The sequence below is a fragment of the Culex quinquefasciatus genome, chromosome 3, assembly GCF_015732765.1.
Source record: "Culex quinquefasciatus strain JHB chromosome 3, VPISU_Cqui_1.0_pri_paternal, whole genome shotgun sequence".
Lineage (NCBI taxonomy): Eukaryota > Metazoa > Arthropoda > Insecta > Diptera > Culicidae > Culex > Culex quinquefasciatus.
The window spans coordinates 86,064,679-86,085,289 of NC_051863.1; the positions used below are offsets into that span (position 1 = coordinate 86,064,679).

General features: G+C 40.8%; 1 protein-coding gene across 3 annotated transcripts in view; it reads right to left on the reverse strand.

The window, feature by feature from the left end:
- LOC6045455 (acyl-CoA synthetase short-chain family member 3, mitochondrial) overlaps nucleotides 1–11,280 on the reverse strand; it is a 65,398-nt gene extending 54,118 nt beyond the window's left edge. Inside the window, exon 1 of one of the 3 annotated variants that reach the window (XM_038264702.1) lies at nucleotides 11,114–11,280. In XM_038264702.1, the coding sequence (XP_038120630.1) occupies nucleotides 11,114–11,174 (61 nt within the window). In that variant the 5' untranslated portion in view covers nucleotides 11,175–11,280. Of the gene's footprint in view, nucleotides 1–1,100; nucleotides 1,343–11,091 lie in introns of those variants that run through there. The other 2 variants (XM_038264704.1, XM_038264703.1) reach the window with 2 other exon arrangements.
- Between the last annotated feature and the right edge of the window lie 9,331 nt (nucleotides 11,281–20,611).

Below are 20,611 nucleotides of genomic sequence, written 5' to 3' on the forward strand. Positions count from 1 at the left end.
AAATGAAATAATTTACAAATTTCAAGTATATGTACTGCCTCGTATAAATGTCTCATATGGGTAATTTCGCCTCAACTGTACACAAAAAAGTACAAATTTAATTTGAAATTTTCACTTTTCGTGCTGAGAATTTCTGTACTGTCCTGGGTCAGAATGTTTTGCTTTTGTTGCTTTTTGTTTTTCAAATTTCAGACTAGGGACTCGTAATCGGGCTATAGAGGACGAATTTGGATGCTTCAAATTGCAAGAGGTGGGTTTTTTGTCCTCTATCTGACCACCATAAAATTTCCCTGTGGGGGTTAAAATGGTTCCTGGACAATCCGGATTGTTTAACGTATTTGTTCCGAAGCAGTATTTTTGGTCGAAAAATGTCAATAAAAAAGATGAAATCAATGTATTTTTTGAACAAATATTGTTGAAACTTGTTCAACAGAGACTACTCTTACAACATAAAATAGAAATTATATAAAAATAGTTGTTCATTAACTAATGTTTTGATAAAAAAGAATTTTAGAATTTTAGAATTAAACAAAAATAGGAAACATACATACTTAAATTTCTTAAAAAAAATAAATTGTTGTGATCTCGGATTTTAAAATAGGTTACAATTTTTTTTAAATGTCTTGATTTTTAATTGATTTGAATGTTTGAATTACATTTTTGAAATTTTTATATTATAAATAACTATGAATTTAATTTATAAATGGTTTCCAATTAAAGTAATTTGTTTGTCGCAGTGTATATTAAGAAGCTATCCTCCAGTGAAATCATTCCGAATTCTGAAACCCAGTTAACTCAATCCTATTTCTGAAACGGAATCTAATTAGAAACGTACACCAATTCCATTTCAAACGCAACAACCGGTTCGAACACGGAACCGATTGTTGCGTTTCAAACGGAATTTGTATGCGATTCTAATTAGATTCCGTTTCAGAATTAGGATTGAGTTAACTGAGCCTGCTCATTCCTAATGTAAACGTCAACGGTATCTTTTTTCAGGCAACAAACATATTCCTATCTGATCATGCCGGAAACCATGAGTCCGCCTCCGCTGAACCCACGGAAGCAGCAACGTTATCTCGTACACGCACTTCACAAACCTACGTAATCTCGTACTCCGGTGGCCATCAATTCGTCTGAGATCCAAGATTGGCGTCGCATCCGGGTAAAACTTTGATCAGCTCGTCGAGAAGCAAAAGTCCAACACCAACATCCAAGCCGGAAGCTGCGGTCAAGGCAAATCCGAGAGCATCCGAAGAAAGCCAAGTTGGAAAAGAATCGGCGATCCGGAAGTTAAATTTAGTGAAAAAGTAAATATTATTGTGAAATTAGGTGTGTTTCAATAAAAAAACAAAATAAAAAAACAAAACAACAGTTTTTTTAACAGCAACATAACCTTAAAATGACAGCACATGACAATAGCACGACATCCTAAATAACAAAACCGTGCGACGTCGGTCGACAATGTCGTACAATTACGATTATCGATCGCACGACAAATACGACATTTTGGTGCAAAAACCAGCCCTCTGGCACCACTGTAAATGTCTAGAACGTTTGACAGTCATCAAAACCTCGAAGAGCCCACGCATTAGTATGTGTGAAGAGCCCGCCATTCACCATAAACAAAGCATTGGATAGAGAATGTGCATTGGTATGTGTGAAGAGTCCACCATCAACAAAGCTTTGGAGTATTGGTGTCTTCTGATTGTTTATATTAAAATAGGGAAATGGTGAACGCGAAAGAAGTTAACCAAAAATAATATTTTGGTGTAAATATATTACAAAATTCGGTTTAAGTGGTCACGCGAGTGGTCCTGTTAATATTTGCTGTCCATATAATGTGTGTGTATGGGGGCGGAGTCGAAGGCGCGGGATGAGCAGCCAAAGAAGGAAAAGAAAGGTAAAAAAAGGAAATTTAAAGAAAAAACCCGAATTGGGTACTAAAGCCCGACGTAAATTTTTATGTACAACGGTAAAAAACACGATCAAAAACAATTTCTGATCACTTTTTTTCATTTTAATGCAAAAAATAATAATGACAAGACAACATTTTTTCGATGGATCAACTATGGTCCCCTTAGAACGAGCTGTCAAGTAGGAACTTTTCTGTCAAGAAGGACCGCAAGGTTAATTTTTCAAAATTGATTTAAAAATCCATTTTAAACTCTTTGTGGTCGTACAAAGGGTCATTTTACTCAGAAAAATAAGCTTTATCGCTGTAAATAATAATATCAGCAATCTAAGCTTCATTTTAGGACCCAATTGACCGTGAAAATCTGGGACCGGGGATCGAAAATGTCTTGGAATCCACTCGGAAGTAAGATTCTTTTAAGAGTCCTGGACATGCAGCAAGTTTAGCATGTAAAAAAGAACATAATTTAATTCAATTCAATTCGGTTTTATTAGTGAATAATCATGTTACAATTAGTTCATTCGCAGTACATAACAGAGTTTTGGAGTTCCTTTCAGCTGTGTCTTAAATCTCAATCCATTTTGGATCGGTTATTGCTTATGAGATGACTAAGAGATTACCAGAAGTAAGAAAAAATTTAGAAAAAACTTACTGAAATTGCAAAAGAAAGGGGATAGAAATAGAAAAAGCTTAAACTAGATCACAATTTTTTTTTATCTATTGTAGATGTGCTTAATCATTAGCTCCCCGAGGGCCAGAAATTGCTCCGCCTTGTTACGGCAGGTCCGGAACCGCGTCATCATCTCACCCGCTAGAGCAAAAAACTCCGGCAAGGTGAAGAGAGTGGGGAGACTTGATCCCCGGGGACACTTGATCCCAAGTCTGTATCTCGTCAGCATGTGGGTAAAACAATTAGCTTTGTTCTAGAAAGTTGTGCGAAATTAACTAAAACTCATTTTAAAAAACAAAGAAAAAAAAATAAAAAATGTTTAGATTATGTTACACACATTATTCTAAAACAAGCTGCAAAAAACTTCCAAGAGATCTTTTTTTCTTTTTTTGATATGTAAAGAAAACACTCAAAAATTATTAAAAAAATATTTTTTATACATGAATTGTTTGATAAACTTATCAACTCCAAAACCCTTCGCATTTGATGTTAAATTTATCGTCATACTATTTTTACAATCAATTGTTTAAAAAAGTGCGTTTAGGGAAACTTGATCGCTGCATTTTTACAGTCACTGGAAACAGCCTCAAGATTAATCAACCGGGCTTGGTTTTTATACATAGTTTCCTTTAGTATAGTTGTACATAACTTACTGCAGTTTGAACCTTTTTTCTTGCTTTTTTCAAAAGTTTTTTCAAACAAAATTTCTAGCTCTTGTAAACATGCTTAATTTTGGTCTAAAAATAATATTTTAAGTTTTTAAATATTTTACTTACTAAACTTGTTATATTTTGAACACAAACGTATTGCTGTAACTTATTGAAAATTAAAAGTTTGGATGAATAAGAAACATTTTGCTTAAGATTTCTTCAAAATGTTGAAAAGGGGATCAAGTTACCCTAACATTTTTAAAATGCCGGTTTAAAATATTTTTTTATAACGCTTGGCATGATTCGAAGAGTTCATCTGATGAAATACCCTTATTAGCCAAACATAGATGAATGTTTAAGCTTTCAATTCATGCAAAAAGTTAATAGTTTTGTGAGAAATTGACAGAGTTATGTACGATACAAAAAAGGGGATCAAGTCTCCCCACTCTCCCCTAATATTGTAGTAGAACTGAAAAAATTGTATAGAAAGGTGCAAAAACGAACTCAGCAAATTGTGATTTTCAGTTAAAGTGTAACTAATAAAAGTTTTTGAAGCAACAAAAACCATACATTTTCGTTAGAGACCCTAAATCAAGCAAAACAATGTAAATGGGCCAAAGCCGAAGTGTATACAAAGAGTCTGTCCTATTCGTTCCTAATGTAAACACCACTGACGTAAGCAGAATAGACTGTTTGTTTACACTTCGGCTTTGGCCCATTTACATTGTTTTGCTTGCAATAGGGAGAATAGCAAGAGTGTGCCACTCAAGGTTTTGGGCGCGGTTCTGGCGCGGTGCCAGAACTTTTGAGCCCCGTTCATACTTTTAGACCAAATCTGAGTAGCTTTTTCAAGAGTGTACGGTTTGACGTTTTGAAACGTCACGATTGATTTGTTTATGTTTAGAATCAATCGTGACATCATCAAAACGTGGTTTCTTTCAACGTTGCCGGTTAGATTTTCTTTTGTTCGCGGAAGCGCGGTGCGGTTATTTTCGTGCAATTGATTTTTTGGTGGAAATCGTAGAGACATTATATTATAAGAAATAAAACAAAAAAGAAATATTGTTCCGAAAACGTTTGACAGAGTTGCTTACAGAAATATAATTACGTCTACTACTCACATTTGATTTTACATTTTACGCTTTTTTATTCGCCCAAGAATTAAGTCCACCAGATTTAATTAAAACTGATGTTTCGGGATTAAAGTTCAAAATTTGACTTCAAATTTGATATTTAATATTCATTCAAACATGACCTCACACTAATCCCTCACCCACTACCCCTATCAGCTATTCATACTAGAAAGAGTTGCCCCTACTGGACATCAGCCCAGACCTTAGAACAGTGAAAGAGAACGACCTGCTTGGTCTTTTCAAAACTTGGTCCGGGAAAACGTGCAATCACCCCGGCTCATGTTACTGATCACACTTAAGCTGGAGCGGTCGAATGATATTCACGTTGGGTTTATCTCCGGTTCGGTCATTTGGTTAGAAACGTGCCTTAGAACAATCACTAATTTCTTTCCTCTTTCTTAACACGATAAATCTAATTTATAAGAACCTAGTTTCCCCGCCTTCATTCCTTTTATACAACTAAACAACACACTCGTCAGTGGTTAAACTTCGTTAAGACTTTTCCAACGGCACTAAGTTCGTGGCTCTCGTAGCCGATTACACGTCGAAATTTGCCCAGAACGCGAACAAGTCGCAAACCCCGTTGTCCGTAGAAAGTGTCCTCTTGCTTACGCATGCTTTGCAATATTGATTTCACACCGGCATCCATTGATAAGTCTTTTGAGCTGCACTGGCCAAATCCGGATTGTAACAGCGTGTGGTCTTTTGGTTCGTCAACGTAAGCGGCTTTTACTTAACCCGCCTCTCCTTCCGGTAGATGGTCCTTGAACTCGGCAGGTATCTTATGGGTAGCGGAAATTTGGGTCGAGGACACGGCGTCGCGCTGCTCCCGCGGCCCAGGTCAGTCCATTGGGCACGCAGCGAAAAGTTTGTTCCTAGCACCTTCAAAAACGGCCAAAGCTGGAGGAAATTATATTTACTCGCTGTTTGTTTTGTTTTCTTCAATGACAGTTCAACTGCTCCATGCACGCTAAAATGAATTGATAAAATTTAGCCTAAAACTACCAAAGTTCCAGTCGAGGTTCCAGCACGGTGCTGGCTCCGAGCTCGAGGTTTCAGCTCCAAGCTCGAGGTGCCAGACCCGACGGAACCGAAGTGTCACCCCCCTAGGAGAATAGAGATATCCACGTTTTCTGACACGCACATTATTGGTACGTTCGTTTGATGGTTAGTTCCATGGCTTTTGATATACAGCCTTGGGTTAGTTCCACACTGAGTGCCGCACCAAGAACTGTCAAAGTGTGTGTGTTTTTTTTTAACAAACTCGCGCTAGTTCCGCACGAGTATCACCGCCATCTTGGAACTGAAACCACAGAGTAACCCATAGGGAGCACTTGCATTTAATTGATGGTTGCGTTACGCGGTGTGGTACATCCCCCCTTCAGCAACACTGTTTGTTGTCTCCGAGAAAGATGACGTTTAAAGCGTTACATTTTTTTTCGCAGCAACCAGGTGCTATATTTAGCTGTCAAAAATTTCACAATCTCTTTATCAACAATGTGGATTTTCTGACGCGATTTCTATCGCGGACCACATATGGTATCAAGCTTTTTAAGCGAAAATGGCGTTCGAATGGTGAACGCCCGAATCAAAATCACGCAGTGGTACCAACATTACGAAAAAAGTGTACCATGGCATGACAGCCGCATTTTTTCTAATGTTGGTGCTCTTGCGCGATTTTGACATTTCGGACGTTCAACATTCGAACGCCGAAACGAAAACGAAACGAAACTATTGGCACTACGCCCCCCGGGGCATGGCCTTCCTCTAACGTGGGATTTCTGCTCCAGCGCCTCTGACGAAACAGGAGAAACCGGGACCGACGTTTTACTTCACCATCCGATAGAAGCTCAGTGGATAAGGCGGGAATCGAACCCGCGTCTCATAGCATCATCGGGATCGGCAGCCGAAGCCGCTACCCCTGCGCCACGAGACCCCCACATTCGAACGCCATCTTCGCTTAAAAACCTGGATATCCAAAGTTTGGTGGAAGTGTTGGAAAAGGACCAACTTCCCAATCAAACCGCTTTCCGCTAGACGGGTTCATTCCGCTTCGAATTCCGCTTCGAAAATTGCTTCGAAATTTTCTAAACAGATTGTCTGATTGGGTTCCGCTTCGATTCCGTTTGAGCAATTTTTGCACAAGGGCGACACCTTCTGGTGTATGGTGGAACCTCGATGACGTTTCGCCGAGTTTCGCCGAAGCGGTTTTATTGTTGATTTTTGGCAATCAAACGTCAAAATGTTAGGAAAAAAACAAGTTGGAAAACTTGTTCGTTCCTGTTTTCTTTCGCGCCTCGTGTTTTAACGGAAAAACATATTTGCCGTGGAATTAATCGGACTGGTGAGTTAAGCTCGTTATAATAATATATGAAATAACAGTAACAGTTTATTTCGATTTTTTCAAGTTTTTCCCGCACACGAACAGAAGTTCGGCCACAAAGGACCTCAATCGGGGTTTGTCGCAACAGCAAGGATCGTTTCATCTCCGAGGCGTTGGAAGCGTTGCAAACATGGCGGAGCTTCCTTTTCGACATGTCCCAGAAGTCCTCGCTGTGGAACGAGGTGGCGATCAAGTGTTTCCGGCAGGTTGTGCTGGGGGACGGGCGGAAGGCGGCTTCTAAACCACCATCAACACTCGCAAGACTGCGGTTCCGGTTACCCGTCTGTCCCTGCTGCATCTGCTCAAGCAGCTACTTCGTGAAAATTCCAGCCTGACACAGGCCCGCCTCAGCCAGCACAGCGTGCGTGACCACACTCAACAAAGCCCACACCATCCTCCATGGCAAATAAGGCATCGCGGAATTTCATCGCTGGGGCAGATTAAGAGCACGGCGGTGGCGTCCACGTCGACGTCGACGGCCTGTGTGACGGGTGTAAAGTTCGAGCATCACCAGGATCGTCCTCGCACCACCGCGTCTGCTGCCGACATGAGCTTGATAGAAAGTGGCGACAACACGTCGGAAGCAACCGAAGTGGCCGCCCTTCCTCACGCTCACGACAAGAACACGCTAACCTGCGTCGTGGGAGGTACCAGACGTACAACCGGGTGGTGCAACCGCCGGTCCACAATGCTTCCAGCAGGCAGCTTCCTTCATCAAGTTCCTGATGCAGTACAGCCAGTTTGGTCCACCGAGCCCGACCCAGATCGTCAACCTAATGGAGTAGCACGACGTCAGTGGCAAGGGATCCGATAGTTGACCGGGGCCACCAACAACGACGTCGTTACGGATTGCACCGAGGAATACAGACTGTCCTGTCAGTGGTTTATGTTTATTTTAAAAGAATAATAAAAAATAAGAGGGCTGGGGGGTTGGGTTCGTGTTAGGCGTTTCAATTAGCGAGAAATTTTAATAATAATGAATAAAATTCGATCAAAATAAGAAAAAAATAGTTCAATCAACCTCTCTGGTTGAATTCAAATTAATTTTGGAATCAACCAAAACAAAAAAGAAAATCAAAAAGTAAAAACAAGAATAAGAAGAAGTAGCTGTCAAAACTAACCCGTCCATTCCGTTTCGATTCCGTTTGAATTCCACTTAAACCGATTTGCGGCGAAAACTCAAACGGAACCGGTTGTTGCGTTTGAAACGGAATGCGTTTTAGAATCTAAAACGAACACTGTTTAGAATTCGAATCGAACTTTTTCGCTCAAGCGGAATTCTAAACGGAATTCAAACGGAACGTGCTGAGTGGGAATTGAGCTGTCTAGGAACCACCTCCTCTCACTTGTGGGCCAAGTTCCGCCAAAGAATTACTTGTGTTGGATGTTTCATGCTGGCAACGCTGTGGCTCTAACTGACCAAGTTCTCCAAGAGTTGTGGTTTCGAGTAATAAATTCCAATTCCAACGGAATTCCAGTGGAATTTTCCGAAAACTAAGCTTTCTATAAAGTGAAAAATTGTGCGAAATTGTTTGGGACAGTTTTCGTACACCCAAAATTCAGAGTCGAGATAATCGTTCTCTCAAAATTTATTGAGGGCTCAGTGCCAAAATCGATAGAATAATGGTACCAACTCACACCATCATAACAAATGAGTTCATTCGTTAGTTGAATCAATAAATCTCCAACAAGTGTCATACATCGACTTCTGACTTCTCCTTGATCACCAAACTGTGGTGGCCGAGGCAGCTAAGTCATTGGATTGGTTTGTCAAAGGTCTCTGGTTCGATTCCCGTTGTCGACACTTTTGGTTTTTTGTTTGACGGATGAACTTTTTTTGCAAATGAACCTCGAGAGAATAGTTCTATCGCCCATCTCGAGCTGTGTTCTCTGCGTCCGTGAATGGTACCACTATTCTCTCGACTCGAGACCATCATTCTCTCGGACTAGCGCTGCCAGTTTTGGGTGTAGCTGTAACATTTGTGGCAGAACAATTTCTCAGGACAGATTTTGGGAAACGACGTAACATACTACTAGAAAAATTAGTAGATGGAATCTTCTTATTTCTATGTTTAATTTTCATTTATAGTCTTAATCTTGGGACTATGACTAACCTAAATCAGGTTTTCCTCTTTTTTCTTCTGTTTAATAAAAACTGCGAAGAATGCATGGCATGCGTTTGTGAGTGAAGAATCCCTGTAAGGCTCAGGGACCCCCCTTGACCACCCCCTTTTTTCTTGCCTTGGGTAGGCAATAAGACTTTGCCTGATCCACGGGCGGCAATTTGAGATAGCGAAACAAATACCCGGAAGGAAGCATAGTTTTCGTCCCACCGCCAAATCATTTGGGTAGTCCTGAGGGCACGCCTGAGGGACACTTCAGGCATAAACTGGATTTTAACTTTAAACTGCTTCCCAAGTTCCTTTAAAAAATAAAACTTGAAAGAAACAAAATTACAAATCAGTCATCAAAACCTAGCACTTGTCAAAACAAACAAATCTGAAAAATCCTGAGTTTACCATGATGAAAAATTTTCTTCATCAAACCCGTAACGCTCAAAACATAACGCTGAAAGCCGCTACCTTTCCAAAGGGTATACAAGTAACGGAGCCACAAAATTTGACTGCTTTTGTTTGGACTGTTCTCTCTGGATTACTCTGCTTATAACTTATTGAAAATTAAAAGTTTGGATGAATAAGAAACATTTTGCTTAAGATTTCTTCAAAATGTTGAAAGGGGGATCAAGTTACCCCTAACATTTTTAAAATGCCGGTTTAAAATATTTTTTTATAACGCTTGGCATGATTCGAAGAGTTCATCTGATGAAATACCCTTATTAGCCAAACATAGATGAATGTTTAAGCTTTCAATTCATGCAAAAAGTTAATATAGTTTTGTGAGAAATTGACAGAGTTATGTACGATACAAAAAAGGGGATCAAGTCTCCCCACTCTCCCCTAATATTGTAGTAGAACTGAAAAAATTGTATGGAAAGGTGCAAAAACGAACTCAGCAAATTGCGATTTTCAGTTAAAGTGTAACTAATAAAAGTTTTTGAAGCAACAAAAACAACACATTTTCGTTAGAGACCCTAAATCAAGCAAAACAATGTAAATGGGCCAAAGCCGAAGTGTATACAAAGAGTCTGTCCTATTCGTTCCTAATGTAAACACCACTGACGTAAGCAGAATAGACTGTTTGTTTACACTTCGGCTTTGGCCCATTTACATTGTTTTGCTTGCAATAGGGAGAATAGAGATATCCACGTTTTCTGACACGCACATTATTGGTACGTTCGTTTGATGGTTAGTTCCACACTGAGTGCCGCACCAAGAACTGTCAAAGTGTGTGTGTTTTTTTTTTAACAAACTCGCGCTAGTTCCGCACGAGTATCACCGCCATCTTGGAACTGAAACCACTCTGATGTGCTGAAACACTAGTGCCGTTTTTTCAGTTTCATGCGAATTCCACGCACACTGACAAATGACATTCGATTGAACCAAAACTGGCACCGACGAGTGCACTCAGTGCCGCACCGGCTCTTCAAACGAACGTACCACATGATGCTGTGTTTATGGTGTTTATACTATTTTTACGCAGACATAGGCAAATCGAGTAGACGAACTCGCCTGTAAAAACCAGCTTTTTACCACGTGCTCGTGGTATAACAAAGGACACAGCTGAATTTGACAGATGAGTTATTCTACTCGATTTGTCTATGGCTGTGTGTAAATTTTGTTACAAACTAACACACTCTCGCGCCTGATTATCTCTATGGTCAGACTTTGCTAAATCAATCTGGCAACGTATTGCGCGTATTCCCGAGAAAGACACGCGGCAAACCAGCCTCGGAACGACGCGTCGCACTTTCGGCAAATGCGCGCTGTCAAAACCCATACTGTACATTTTGTTTTTGTTGATCTTCTTCTTCGAATCGCCTGGCATTGTTGGCAGGTATGTTTTTCATTGCACCAAAAGTGCAGAAAATCGCTGGCAACAATGTCTACGGCACATTCTGAAATGCCGCGCGGCCTGTACCTTTGAAAGAAATCGACAATATGTTTTGAGCTTGGCAATATCGGCAAGTTTTTTGGGCGTAAAGGCAAATCTAGAGAATTTGGTCCTATAAACATATGAAACACAATAGCTTATTGGACCTTTGATAATATCTCTAGAAATGCTCGTTTGGATACTTCCAATTCACTTCGACCATTCTTCCTATTAAGGGTCCCTAAATTTCACTTTAAGGTTTATATTCCAGACACACGTGCATTCAGAGAAACAGTTTCACTTTTTTTTTATTGATCTAATCAATGACAAATCTGTTTAAAATTACTCACTTTTGGTACAATTTTGTATTACCTTTTTTTGAACGATCATTTTCGGGAAAATTGTTTGAGAACGTATTGAACATTTGATTCATACTTCCTTTTTTCGTTTATGTTCCACAAGCGGTAAATTTCAAAAATGTCACCTATCACATCGACTCTTTGTGAACGACTGAGGTGTAATTAAGTCAAAACCTTCTCTTAACCTCTTTCGTTTGAATTTTAAATCGAATGAAAAATATATCACACCGGTAAAATGAACTATTGATCGCTGTTGCACTTACACTTAAACGGTACCGTAAACTATAGTAAACATAGATAACCAGATCGGGTAAGGAAACTTTACTGTTGGTAACGATTTTGGACAAATATTCTTTTATATGATGATTTTGATTATGGCACAACAGCAATGAATCAGATGCTATTATTGATGTTTTGATTTAAATTCAACCAAATTCATCGGACTCTCGCTTACGGTAAAACGTAAACTTGAGCTATGGCCGATTTTCTGATTAATAGGCTCAAAGCCAAGGGGTAGGACAGAGAGAAACTGAGTGACTCAATTTCTCAAAGTTACTCAATCTTATGGGCTATCTACAATCTACAAACCTTAAAACATCTAAGTAAAGTAAAATAGATAAGTCAAAAATACTTTAGGAAAGTACGTAACTTATGGCCTATCTACAATCACTTAACTTAGAAAATTTCACTTAGCTTAGGAGTTTGAATCAATGGAAATGAATCTGATCTTCTACAATGAAAAGGAATAAAATTAGAAACTTGACGTATGGTTTGGAAAATTTCAAAATCTACGGTAAGTTGACGTTTCCATATCAAAGGTAAACAAACAACTGCATAGCAACGTATATCAGCCCAGCAAATTTTCTAAGTTGATTGTGGATGACGGCCGTAAGTTGTGTACATTTTCTAAGTTTTACTTTACTTAACTATTCTAAGCTAAGTGATTGTAGATAGGCCATTACGGTCGTCATCTACAATCAACTTATAAAATTTTCTGGCTGATATACGTTGCTATGCAGTTGTTTATTTACCTTTGATATGGAAACGTCAACTTACCGTAGATTTTGAAATTTTCCAAAACACAAGAATTTCAAAAAGCTTTCGATTTTCATTCGAGGCAAGAGCTACCCGGCAGTACGTGGCAGGACGGCATCTTGACCTCGTCCAACCTCACAGATTTTTGCTGCTCAAACGAATCAAACACGTCATCAACCCATTTTAGGCGGATCTTTCTAAATGACGCTTGTCATCTGGTCGCGCCAGCTGGGTGAACCAAGCGGTACCGATTGCCCTCGTAAATTTACTCTGCTTAACAATTACATGAGCTATACTGCCCTGATCGCATAAATGTCCCATATGCATTTTCATCGATTTCGAGTTATTGATGCAGATTGGTTCAAAATCGTGTGCTCTTTCAAAAGAGCCTATAACATCCAGTACTTTGTTCTAGAAATCAGGAGGAAATCCAGTTTTTTCGTGAAAACTTAACACGTAGCCTTATGTATGGGACAAACTTTAAATGCGTTTTTCTCAGCTTGATGTTTTTGCATATGGGACATTTATGCGAACATGGGCAGTATAATAAGTGCAAATCTTGATCTAAACAAAATTTAATTAAAAAAATCCTCCATAATGGGCGGGAAAGGAAGACTCTGGAAATCCCCTTACTCGAATACGGCGGTGGTTGCGCGGTGTATGCCGTGCTTCCGGATATCCGGGCAATTATTTTGAAAGCGGTTCCCCACCACGTTGTCGATTTTCCCGGTATTTTCAGTTCTTCCTTTGGATCACACTGTTTGCTTAGCAAATTTGCACCGACGTTACGACGGAGCTGATTCCGGACGACTTTTTCCAGGGGTTGCAATGCTACCAGGTCAGTGTTCTTCTAATCCGCACCATGATCGCCCTCCTCGCTCCGATCGTGGCCAGCACCAATCGGGCCACCTGACAGCCAGTCCAGTATTTTTTTCAAGACCCCTTTGTTAAGGGTAGAAAATTTGAAGAAAAACTTGTAAATTTCAGAAATGGGCAGAAATTTGCATTGTTTTGACAGCGTTTGGCCGGATTGTTAAGGATTACCTACAATTTCTTAAATCTTAGCTTAGATCTACCTAACCGTACACTTCGGAATGCCATCCTCCCGTTCACCTCTATCGACTTCCGTTTTCGGTTCGCCAAAGGAACAGAATCTTAGTCGGAATTGCTACTAGGAATCAGGTTTAACTTGTTCCGTCGATTCCATCGCGTTTGCGAAAATTACCGCTCGATGTTTTTTATTGTTGTGTGATTGAAATTTTGTTAGTGTCATCGTTTTCAAATGTCAGTGTCAAAACTATTTGCGTCGGTTGTGGAAATTGAGAAATTGTAGGTTATGGACTATCCACAATCACTTAAATTTGATAATTTTGCTTAGCTTAGGAATTTAAATAAATGTAAATGAATCTTATTTTCTACAATGAAAAAGTAATCAAATTAGAAACTTGACGTTTGCATATCAAAGGTAAATAAACAATCGCATAGCAACCAGCCGTCCCCTAACATGACAGTTTTCGTGAATTGCGCGTATCCACCGACAGATGGCATGTGGACCTCGTTGGAGTCCGCCCATTAAAAACGCAACTCAAAATTTGCATGGGAAACTTTTTTTCCGTGACGGCTTTCGCGGCACGCTCCCTCCAACTGTTCGAGACTAATATTTTAACGTGGCGTATCTTTAAACAAGTTTTTCTAGAAAATGATTCCAGAATGCTTATTTTGTCGTTTTAAACCGAAAGTAGGCAAAAACTATATTAATTTAAACTATTCGCCTTTTTCAAATGTTTGGCTAGATGATATCAAAGGCCGCCATCTTAGGCCCACTGGGCCCACAAAAAGAGGTACGCTCAGTTTGTATGGGAGCTGTCAACATGCTCCCGGGCTGATAGCAACGTACAGTCAAATATTTGTCCTTCGTACGGGAAATGTTTGTGATAGTACATAAAATTCAATAAAGTGCCATGTTTTATACATCAATCGACGCGGCAGAATGTCCTCTTTAGACACTGTCATTGATTTGCAAAAACTTTTCTTGAAAAATACAAAAATTGTTTACTGAAAAAGTCAAAAAGAGGTCAAATAATTGTCCGTACCCCTAGTAAAGTACCTGATCGAGTGAATTCATTTATGAAATGTTGTTTTAGTGTCAAATACTAGTACCTTTAGCCAGTTTGACAACTTTGAACTTCTGATAAGTTTGTTTAGTTAAATTATAATAAAATTGGATTAAATTTAGTTTTTTAAGTAAAACTTATCAAAACATTGTTTATAAACAACTATTTATAAAATTGCTATTTTGTGTTGTAAGAGTCTCTATTGAACAAGTTTCAACAATATTTGTTCAAAATATACATTGATTTCATCTTTTATTGACTCGACCTACTGTTTCGGAACAATACCGTTAAACAATCCGGATTGTCCCGGAACCGGTTCAGAATTTTGTGGTGATCAAATAGAGGACAACCTCCTCTTGCATTTGTTCATACAGTTTCGACATGAGTCTTAGTCTGAAATTTGAAATTTTCAAATTCCAAGCAAAACATTCTGACCCAGAACGGTACAGAAATTCTCAGCACGGAAAGTGAAAATTTCAAATTTCAGACTAGGGACTCGTAATCGGGCTGTAGTGGACGAAATTGATGCTTCAAATTGCAAGAGGTGGGTTTTTTGTCCTCTATCTGATCACCACAAAATTCCTCCGAGGGTTGAACCGGTTCCGGGACAATCCGGATTGTTTAACGGTATTGTTCCGAAACAGTATTTTTGGTCGAAAAATGTCAATAAAAAGATGAAAATAATATATTTTGAACAAATATTGTTGAAACTTGTTCAATAGAGACTCTTACAACACAAACTAGCAATTTTATTAAAATAGTTGTTTATAAACTAATGTTTTGATAAGTTTTACTTTTAAAAACTAAATTTAATCCAATTTTTAATATAAATTAACTAAACAAACTTATCAGAAGTTCAAAGTTGTCACAAACTGGCTAAAGGTACTAGTATTTGACACTGAAACAACATTTCATAAATGAATTCACTTAAATCGATCAGATTTTGTACTTTTACTAGGGGTACGGACAATTATTTGACCTCTTTTTGACTTTTCAGTAAACAATTTTGTATTTTTCAAGAAAAGTTTTTGCAAATCCAATGACAGTGTCTTAAAAGGACATTCTGCCGCGTCGATTGATGTATAAAACATGGCACTTTAGTCGAATTTTATGTACTTTTATATCACAAACATTTCGTACGGGGGTACGGACAAATATTTGACTCACTGTATATCCAGGGATCTGACACGCATGCAATTTCCTGAAGTCACCGCCAGAGGCACTGTCAATATTGTTTACGTATGGTTTTTGAAAAGGTCTCATGAAATAAATATAATTCTCAAATTATTATTTTTTTGTTAGTTTCATTGAGTTTTCACCTCAGTTTTAACTTTTTGTTTGCATATAATGCGAGATAATTACAAGTTATTCTTTTTTTCCGCATTTAACATTTATTAGATCAATAAAACAAAGTTCTACCACAGACCATTGGTTCTACTTGGCCATTCAAGCAATACAACACAACACACTAAACACGACAAACTATAAAACTAAATAGCTTCAGTTTCCTTGAAACAAAATAAAATTAGTTTGATCCTTCCAGTACGTTGTATTAACTTGAATTAAATAAATTAAAGTAACTTTTTTATCTATTTTACTTTACTAGAATGTTGTGGCAGTGCGTGGACGAATGGTTACGCTGTCCGCTTTGTAAGCGGATGATTCTGGGTTCGATACCCATCTGCTCCAACCTTTCATCGGATGAGGAAGTAAAATGTCGGTCCCGGCCTTGGTTGTTAGGCCGTTAAGTCTTTCCAGGTGTAGGAGTCGTCTCCATGCCATAAGTACAAACAACACACCAAACCAAGCCTACTCCGGTGGAATCGTTGCTGAGCTACCGTGGCCGTGAGGTTACGGGTTTCGCCTTGTAAGCGGAAGGTGATGGGTTCGATTCCCGTCTGGCTCGGCAACGTCAGATCCCTTAAAAGAGCAAATCTGCTCACTGGGAATACTGACCGGTAGGGGATGGGTTTCGACTAGCGGCGTGCTGGGTTTCCAATCCAGAGGTCGTGAGTTCGATTCTCGTACCGGGATGATGAAGTTTTTTTTAAAAAAAATCGCTGGCGGCGGTTGGACTCGCCATCCAATGGTCGTCAGTTCAAACACTGGGGTGGAAGGTTCCTTGGAGTAAAAAGAGGTTTGGGTGCTCTCCCCATTCAAGCCTTCGGACTCAAATCTGAAACGGATTTCAGTTCCAAATCTGAATCCAGTGGAAGGGAAAACTTTCACAACAATTGTCAGATTCAACATTATTTTAGAAAAAATGATGCAAGAAACAGGTCAAATATATTAAATGTATGATTCAGAATAAAATTTATGAAACTAACATTCCAATGCGATCAGATCATTCTAGACCTCTAACCTCGTCTAACTATCTCACATCTAACTATTAGCTTTTTCGATGAGTAATTAACTTTTTTTTCCTTCTCTGTCCGATTCGTTCTCCTTAACATTCCAACTCCCAACCCCTCAAAAAAGTTGGAACGGTTATTTCAACTCGCTTGTTCTTGGGCATAACTCAGCCAATCAGAACGAGTTCAACGAGAGTTCAATTCCATATGGAAATATTCTAATGGAAGGTACGGGCTAACAATCGTGCTGAAACGGATTTCCGTTTCAAATCTAAATCCAGTGGAAGGAAAACTTTCACAACAATTGTCAGATTCAACATTATTTTAGAAAAAAATGATGCAAGAAACAGGTCAAATATATTAAATTTATGAAACTAACATTCCAATGCGATCAGATCATTCTAGACCTCTAACCTCGTCTAACTATCTCACATCTAACTATTAGCTTTTTCGATGGGTAATTAAGTTTTTTTCCTTCTCTGACCGATTCGTTCTCCTTAACATTCCAACTCCCAACCCCTCAAAAAAGTTGGAACGGTTATTTCAACTCGCTTGTTCTTGGGCATAACTCAGCCAATCAGAACGAGTGATTTGTATTGCGCGTATTCTCGAAAAAGACACGCGGCAAACCAGCCTCGGAACGACGCGCCGCACTTTCGGCAAATGCGCGCTGTCAAATCCCATACTGCGCGTTTTGTTTTTGTTGATCTTCTTCTTCAAATCGCCTGGTATTGTTGCCAGGAATGTTTTTTATTGCACCAAAAGTGCAGAAAATCGCTGGCAACAATGTCTACGTCACATTCTGAAATGCCGCACGGCGTATACCTTTGAGAGAAACGGACAATAAGGGTATCTAGATAATCCTAGAACTTTGCAGTACTCGATTTGACCAAATCTGTAATTTTTGCGATCAAAACCATCGTAAAAAAAATCGCCTGTAATTCCGCGGAGGCAAGCGCGTCGATCGAGAAGGCCTAAAAATCATCAAATCCTTCATACCAGTCGAAAACAAACTATAGAATACATTTTATTTTGAGTATTCATGTCAATTTAAAATATTTTCTAAGTAAAATTTAAGTGGGAAAGGGTGTGGCGACTTGATAGTCAAAATTTTAATTTCCAAATTTCCAGTATAATTCTCCATTTTTTCCGTTCTTTTATTACGTAACGCAAAATTTGGGATTTTTAACCAAATAAAAAAACCGCACCGCCGCCGACCGCCGACTGCACCAAACTTAAAAAATGACAGCAAGAAAATCCCGGTTATTTTGTCGTACTCCTGTCAGACTTAGGTCCTTCTATGGTTACACTCACTAAGCTCCACGATCAAATGGATAGCATTTTGCTTACCATTACCATACCAGTCATTTAAAATTCAATGAGTCCAGAACTTTCTCTTTGGGAGCAGATGGGAATCGAACCCAGGACCATTCGCTTACAAAGTGAACAACAAAGCAAAAACAAGTTGAATTTTTGAATGTTGAAAATTTGGTAGGTTGAATGTTAACTCTTTTGCCTTCCTCAGTGAGGTAAGGCTATCGAGAAATTAAAAGTGAGAGTGTGTGCGTGCAACATGGATTTAAACTTTTCAAAGTGCTATGATAATCTTAACAGCAATTTCACAGAAAGTTTAACTCCATGTTGCTCTCACTTCTAATTTCTGGATAATCCTGCTCTAAAAATAAACTTTTTATTAAAAGCTCGAAGACCCACTTTCATGAATACATATCGACTCCGAATGTCTGTGTGTGTGTGTGTGTGTGTGTGTGTGTGTGTGTGTGTGTTTTTTTACAAGGTCGGAATCTGCTATCAGACACCTGAGAATTCATTTCTCAGGTAGTGGGGTTGGGAAAACAAAGAGTTTTCCCGACCCACTAAACCAGTCCTTGAAAGCCGTGCCCTTTTCCCCCGGACCACCTTTCGGTATAACTTCGGGGAGGCGTTGCATTTTCTGCACTAGTCTACTTACAGGATCCATGCCGGGTGCTAGAACCATTTCCTGTTCTACATACATATGAGTCCATGCGAGGTTTAACCGCGCCCAAGAATCGCGTTGCTTTTGATCGGTTAGTCATATGCAGCCTCTCCTTGGACCATCGAGACGTGTACCGATTTGGTAGAGCCAACCGTCACAACGTGCTCTCCTTCACAGCCACACTCGTGGGTTCTCAACTCCTGTGACCATCGAGACGTGTACCGATTTGGTAGAGCCGACCATCATAACGTGCTCTCCTTCACAGCCACACTCGTGGGTTTTCGACTAGGCTCCTAGTCGTTCCTCCTCTGATCGTCTCTCCATTTCCGCTGGAGAGCCGAAGTGATCTGCGTCACCGCTCCGACGACCGCATTCCACTTGGCGATGTCGCTGCACATTCTTCGCACCACATTATCCGGGCTGGTGTCTGCTCCGATAATGGCCAGCATTTCGCTTCGCGCTGCCTCGAAGCGAGGGCAGCTGAACACCACGTGCTCCGGTGTTTCCTCGCAATCGACGCAGTCCTGACAGAGAGGGGACTGCATGTCCGAACCTGTGCAGGTACTTCCTGAAGCAGCCATGGCCCGACAGGAACTGTGTGAGGTGGAAGGTGACCTCTCCATGCCTTCTGCTCACCCACGTGGATACGGACGGGATAAGCCGATGCGTCCATCTGCCTTTCTCCGTGGTGTCCCACTCACGTTGCCACCTTGCCAGCGATTCGGCTTTCGCAGCTTCCCGGATACCTCTCGTGCCTCTCCGGGTGTAGCGCAAGTGAGTGTGTGAGTGTGTTTGTGGGTGTGTGTGTGTGTGTTTTTTTTTTACAAGGTCGGAATCTGCTAACAGACACCTGAGAATTCATTTCTCAGGTAGTGTGGGGTTGGGAAAACAAAAAAAAAAAGAGTTTTCCCGACCCACTAAACCAGTCCTTGAACGCCGTGCCCTTGTCCCCCCGGGACCACCTTTCGGTATAACTTCGGGGGGAGGCGTTGCATTTTCTGCACTAGCCTACTTACAGGATCCATGCCGGGTGCTAGAACCATTTCCTGTTCTACATACATATGAGTCCATGCGAGGGTTTAACCGCGCCCAAGAATCGCGTTGCTTTTGATCGGCTAGTCATATGCAGCCCTCTCCTTGGACCATCGAGACGTGTACCGATTTGGTAGAGCCAACCGTCATAACGTGCTCTCCTTCACAGCAACACTCGTGGGTTCTCGACTCCTGTGACCATCGAGACGTGTACCGATTTGGTAGAGCCGACCATCATAATGTGCTCTCCTTCACAGCCACACTCGTGGGTTTTCGACTAGGCTCCTAGTCGTTCCTCCTCTGATCGTCTCTCCATTTCCGCTGGAGAGCCGAAGTGATCTGCGTCACCGCTCCGACGACCGCATTCCACTTGGCGATGTCGCTGCACATTCTTCGCACCACATTATCCGGGCTGGTGTCCGCTCCGATAATGGCCAGCATTTCGCTTCGCGCTGCCTCGAAGCGAGGGCAGGCGAACACCACGTGCTCCGTTTCCTCGCAATCGACGCAGTCCGGACAGAGGAGACTCTGCATGTCCAAACCTGTGCAGGTACTTCCTGAAGCAGCCATGGCCCGACAGGAACTGTGTGAGGTGGAAGGTGACCTCTCCATGCCTTCTGCTCACCCACGTGGATACGGACGGGATAAGCCGATGCGTCCATCTGCCTTTCTCCGTGGTGTCCCACTCACGTTGCCACCTTGCCAGCGATTCGGCTCTCGCAGCTTCCCGGATACCTCTCGTGCCTCTCTGGTAGTAGCGCACGGTGTCCTCCTCCAGTGTGATGCCGATGGGGATCATTCCGGCTATGACGCCAACTGCTTCCGACGAAATGGTCCTGTACGCGCTTGCAACCCGCATGGCCATCAGTCTCTGCGTTCTGTCGAGCAGCGCTCGATTTCGCTTCGTCCCCAGCGCCGTCCACCATACCGGTCCGCCGTACCTAAGTATGGACGTCGCGACACTTGCCAAGAGGCGGCGCCTACTGCTCCTGGGTCCAGCGTTG